The 5,956-nt window shown below is 41.2% G+C and overlaps 1 protein-coding gene across 1 annotated transcript; it reads right to left on the reverse strand.

Annotated features, from left to right (window-relative positions):
• Positions 1 to 216: 216 nt before the first annotated feature.
• On the reverse strand, positions 217 to 3,355 carry GPBAR1 (G protein-coupled bile acid receptor 1). The gene is made up of 2 exons (XM_007433940.4): positions 2,887 to 3,355; positions 217 to 1,296 (listed from the first exon to the last, which is right to left on the reverse strand). The coding sequence occupies exon 2, from the start codon at positions 1,270 to 1,272 to the stop codon at positions 349 to 351; it is 924 nt and encodes a 307-aa protein (XP_007434002.1). The 5' UTR covers positions 1,273 to 1,296; positions 2,887 to 3,355; the 3' UTR covers positions 217 to 348.
• Positions 3,356 to 5,956: the final 2,601 nt, after the last annotated feature.

The following is a 5,956-nucleotide window of genomic DNA, read 5'->3' on the forward strand; positions in this document are numbered from 1 at the left end:
GGCAGCCCAACCTCCTTTGTGCTCTCAGTTCCAGCACTGCCAGAGAAGAGAAAGGGGAACATCCTTTTTCTTTCTTCACCCAGTTTAGATTTAGCTGAACTTTTGAATGGCATGGCATATTAGATCCCCAACCAACAGCAGAATTCTGAGCTGGATGGGGGGTGGGGGGGCATGACTGGAAGCAAACATTCCAATTCCATTCCAAGCTGAAGGGAGACGATTGACACATTTGTGCTGCCGAATGGGCGGGAGGGGATTTGATGACTCCCCACTGGAAAGTATCACCTTGGATTTTGTATGTGCCTTTGTGCTGCAAAGATTGCCACACAGCTGGTTGGCTTTGCACTCCTATCTTCGGCAGCAGGCCCGATAGGCTTTCATGGTCATGTCACTCCAAAATTGGGTATATTGATGGTTGCCAAGACTGAGGATGATGGGTACTGCAGCAGCACTGGCAGTGCCTATACAGATGACAATAGCAAGGGTGATGCTACCCTTTATTTCTAAAAACAGTGACATATGCAAACAAACAATATATGGCACCCAGCAGACCAGGAAGATGGCAGATACACTGGCGATGCTCTTTGCATGCCTCAGTTCCAGTTGTTGCTCCAATTCTGATGGGGTCTGGCTTTGATTCACTGAATTAATCAGCTTTTTAATGTTTTTAAGCTGCTTTCGGGCGATGCAGAGCATTCGGATACCCATTACAGCTATTGCAAAGATGATTGGGATGATGAACACATAGGTTTCTACACAGAGGTAAGGCCAGGGGAAGACAAGTTTAGCAGAGCAGTTCATATTGGAGTCCCGTTGATACCAAGCCAATGGCATGGAGGCAAAAATCAAGGGAGCCACCCATGCTAAGCATATGTAAAGACCAGACCAGCGATGAACCCAGGACTGGTGGTAATGCAGTGGTTGGATGACACATGTATATTTGGCATAGTGCATCACCAGCAGATTGGCTAAAAAAGAGAGGAAAAGGAAATTGGGCGTCACATAACGGAAGAAGCAATGGTAGTAGCCCAGATCATTATCAAATGACATCTCAGGAACATAGGGAAGGGCTCCCCCAGCCAAGAGGTCAGCAATGAGCAGGCTCAGGAAGAACCAGTTGATGGTACCATGGAGCTTGTGGTTGAAGAGGATCCCAATTATAATGAAAATATTGGCCAGAATGATGAAAGCTGATAGGGACTGGGAGAATAAGGATATAGGAAACTCCTTCAATTTGTTGTCCATTTGTGCATCTGATGAAGAATTCTCCATCCTCTGGGCTTCTGAAATAACTTCCTCCAGGAAATAAGAAAATAGTCTGAATTACTGTTTAATAAAACCAGGAGAAATCTGTCAAATTAGCATTTGTCTTTCTTAGCTATTAATTGTATTTCTTAGCTATTAGTTGCTCGGCTATTAGTTGTATTTCTTTGCTATTAATTGTAATACACGTTATGATAAATTACACAGCGATATAAAATCTATAAAAATAAAATAGCTGCTCTCAATAATGTGAATACCCTAATAATCTACTAATTGGTGTAAAACATCCATGACTTTAGGTAAACTGTGTAAAACAAATATTACAAAGAGTACCGCATAAATGTTAAGGGTACGTTTTAACCACAACAGAGAAGTAAATAATTGCAACTCCACATTTCAGAAATCAATATGTATCAAAAATCCTACAAGTCTCTTACAATGCAGTCCTTCGTATACCTGCTCAAAAATAATCCCACTAATGTATTGTCAACCAAACATATATAATTCTTGCCAGAGGAACTGCATAACAGATCTGGTCCAAATGTGATGTTTTTAAAAGGATGGGTTTGGAAGCATTCAACTGTTCTATATCTTCCTCAACTAAGAGAAGCACAACAAAATGTGGGGATGGTGATTTAAAAATAGATACTTTTATGTAAGCGGTAAGCAATCTGGTGCCAAGGACACCTCTCTTGCGTCTGACAGATTCCCGTCTGGTTTTTATTTTTCTAGATGCTTTTCAGTATAAATTGGACAGTGACATGTTGTAAAACAAAGCACTTAGTCTCAAGTTATCAACTTTATTTTAAATAATGCTTTAGGGCACCACACAAGTACTGCACAGGTTCTTTTAGAAATTAAAAATGGGAGGATCAATATCCTCATCCATTTTTGGTAAATGGATGGTTTCTGATAGGCCACCTTGGCAACTTTCTTGTGAATGAACAAGACCTGCCTCCATGATAACCACTGTGACATTCTTGGAATTTCAAAGGTGCCTACTGTCCAATCCCTGGTTTTACACAGTTGAAGGAACCGTTATTTTTAATTTTGAAGCAAAGCATGATGTTAAATATAGGCTGCCCAAATTGCCAATTTGATTCTGTATGGCCTTGAAATCCAAACACGCTATAAAACAAATCAAAACAAGTTTTATCTCCAAGAGGCTTTTCCAGTTAAGGAAATGAGTAAGATAAAATATCTCCCATTGCTCTTTCTGTGAACTCCATGGTTTCTTAAATCTCCTTTCACATGCCCAACTATGGCCAAGTGATACTTTCCTTTGAGTCACACAGGTACTTGGGAAAGTTGTGGAGAACATCCAGATAGATTGCTGAACCCTTAGAGTTTAAATTGTTATTCTTTGTATTAGGACATGGACATGCACTTTGCTATGGTCCAAAGGCTACATGTGGTCTTTTGGAATGCGACATCAGTAGCCTATGGGCGAAGGAAAATAAGTGCGGCCAATGCAAACAAAAAACTAGTGAGCAGCAGTGTGTAGATCTCCTTTGCACACATTTTTCTTAATCATCCCATGTGCTTCTTTCCATAAATAGCCCTTTCCCCCAATTCATCCTTTCCCACTTTCTTCTGAAACCAGGAAGCTTAATTTTAACTTACTTGGAAATCTCTAGAGGCAGCTGTTCTGTCTATAGCTTGAATTCTTCCCTGACAGCCATCTCATCAGAGAGTGCTCTGGAGTGTAGCCACTGAGGAGAGAGCAAGGCAGCGGCAGAGACTGTGCACTTCCGACCTTTGGTGGTAAAACCTTTCCCTCTTCTTAGCAATGCAGTAACAGGCCAGTTGCTAGGAAAGGTGCCAGGAAGTTGGGGTGGGGGTGGAGAGCTCCATGGCATCACCTGGGGTTGCAGTCACTCCACAAGCAAGAGCCACAGAAAAGGAGCAGGAATGTTATTTTAACAAGCTCATAAAGAAGCAGCAACAGGCACTTAGAAGGAGACTCTTACCATCTGGCTAGGTATAACAGGAGTCAATTAAGCTATTACAGGGACAGAATTGCCGGTGGCAGAAGCCATCCTCAATGTGACACCCTCTAGTCTTTCTCAAGAGGTGGAAAACAGCTTGGGACCTCCTTGATGGAAATGCTCTGAACATTGGGAAGGAGAGAAAAGTGGAAAATCCCACTTGTTTTTCAAGAAGCTGGGTAAACGATTTGTTAAATCTTCTGCACTGTTGCAACTGCTTTCCAAATTTCTAAGGAGAGATGTTTTATTACTTTTTTTCTGATCAGAAATGGGGAGCCCAATTCACATTTACACCCCCAAAATACTTAGTTTTATAGGCGCTGGTAGTCAAACTCTGAAGGGTGATGCAGAAAAGGCAAAAGGCACTTCTTAGACAGAGGTATTGTCTCACAGGTTTAAAAGTAATAATGGAATATTGCACATGGATGTTCCCATCGCCTGTATTTTCTCTATTTTCAGATGTAAATCCTATTGATCTTTATCAGTAGGATTTGCAATATTCACATAACTGTAGCTTAGGATGCATTGTGATAAAAGGAAGCACTCTGTATTTATATATCTATAAAAGGGGTACAACTATGTATTTGCTTATTTTGGAGTAAACCATAGTGTACTCAGCAGGGCTTACTTCTGAACAATTATGCCTAGGATTGCATGTAAAAGTATGAAAAATCCAGTACTGAGGCAGCCAAAATTATCTGATTGAAATACTTCTTTTCTGTAGTTAACACATTAAGAGTATTAATTATTATCCCTTAGAAGAACCCCAGTTCAACTCTACTCCATTGTGTTAAGCCATAAAGTGAACTTTGTTTTAGAATTGTTTTCCTAAGCTTGGGACCCCACTGTTTTTGGATTATAACTTATATTATCCCAAGGCAGCATGGACGATGGGATAACATGATTCACCCATGATGGGAACTGTCACCCAACAATGTTCAAAAAGGCTGCTTGAAGCTTAGGTGTAAACTTAATCCCAATCAAAATTAAAGACCCAGGACTGTATTCAGAAAAGGCATTAACTAACCTGTTGCAAGTGATCAGCCTCCTCTAGGCACAACAGGAATCCTGTGGATCACCACCCATTGCATGCAAAATGTAAGGAGGCTTCAATTTGGCAGGCTGTTTGGCTGTACTTCTTCTGCCAAGAGCTGGTCTTCCTTCAGCTCTAATAACACCACCTCCTTATCCAATCTAGAGAGAAAGAAGCAGGCGGTCAAAACAGTCCCTACTGAGGAACAGGAAGAGTCTAGATTGCTATCAACAGACAATGCGTCTCTTTTTCTTTCTGGCCAGTCACTCCCCTTGTAATCTGCCAAGCCCAGCCTTGTTGAACATTACTTCTCTAGGATGCTCAGCTGCCTCCTGGTGGCTCTCAGTTATGTTAGAACAGTGTTTTTCAACCTTGGCCGCTTGAAGATGTGTGGACTTCAACTCCCAGAATTCCCCAGCCAGCATTAGAAGTGTTAGAAGGAGCATTATTGCAGGCTACGAGAAAGAAGAATCTTCTTCTTAGCATCGGATGACATCAACACGTACCTGCTGAATAACAAACTAGTAATGTTATACTATTTGTCTGAATCATCATCTTAATGTAACGGACCAGTTAAAATCAATCTCTAGCTCTGCTGAGATAAAGACTGGGATATTCCTTTACTTGTGCTATCTGCCACACCAAGACTTTGGGTACTTTGCCCTTGACGAATGACCAACTGGGGGTGAATAACCTTTGTGTTTTCAGTATGAAAGATGGGAGAGAGGCAGCCATTAATCTTTGTTCTTGACAGTTAAGATGTAACTTAACTAAGACAACACTACCAATGCATTTAGCCCGCAGTCTCCATCTTAAGACTGATTTTAGACTGCAGACGCTTGAAATAGCTGCCTAAATTGGGGACTTTTCTCCCTTCCCCCCTCCCTTTTTTAAAAAGCTAACTTGCCTAATAAAGGTTTCTGGAGAAGTCAAAAGTCTGTCATTTGTGCTATTTGAGTTGATTCTAAGATAAATATTATGTATACAGTAAGTACGTATGTGGATATTTTGTGAAAGATTCCTCTAGACTGCTTTTGTTTTCACAAAGAAAAACAAGCGGAATTTAATCTGTGTTTAGAGCTCAACTCAGAAGCCCATATCAGAACTCTGTTCCTCTTCTGCTTTTACTGAAATTTTATCATTTTCGGTTTGTTGATGCTCTTTTACATTTATTTTATTGCACTGCTCTCTATTTCCATGCTTGTTTTACAGACAGGTTGTTATTTCATTTTCAGATAAACAATCAGAGAAGGTGACACTCATTTCTACATGTTAGATGTGGGTTCAGCCACAGCAGTTCTTCTTCTCTCTTTTTGCAGTTTCTACCCCCAGCCCCTCTTCCTGCTGAATGCAGAGGAAGGTTGGAGAATCTCTGCTCGTTCAGTGCCATTCGATTACTGTACGATCCTCAAGGTCCCTTTAAAACTGCCGACAATGGTATCTATCCACATATTTTCTCTTCCTTCCTTCCTTCCTTCCTTCCTTCCTTCCTTCCTTCCTTCCTTCCTTCCTTCCTTCCTTCCTTCCTTCCTTCCTTCCTTCCTTCCTTCCTTCCTTCCTTCCTTCCTTCCTTCGATGTACCTGGACTAGTCCCTGCAGTTTTCTTGGCAAGATTTTCAGAAGTGGTTTGCCACTGCCTGCTTCCTAGAGCTGAGAGAGAGTGACTGGCCCA

Source organism: Python bivittatus, unplaced genomic scaffold, assembly GCF_059951505.1.
Source record: "Python bivittatus isolate LINGU-HERP-01145 unplaced genomic scaffold, Pbiv_v1 ctg000480_np1212, whole genome shotgun sequence".
NCBI lineage: Eukaryota > Metazoa > Chordata > Lepidosauria > Squamata > Pythonidae > Python > Python bivittatus.

Excerpts from the sequence above, each read along its gene's own strand:
- GPBAR1 (XM_007433940.4), bottom strand. The coding sequence starts at position 1,272 with ATGGAGAATTCTTCATCAGATGCACAAATGGACAACAAATTGAAGGAG.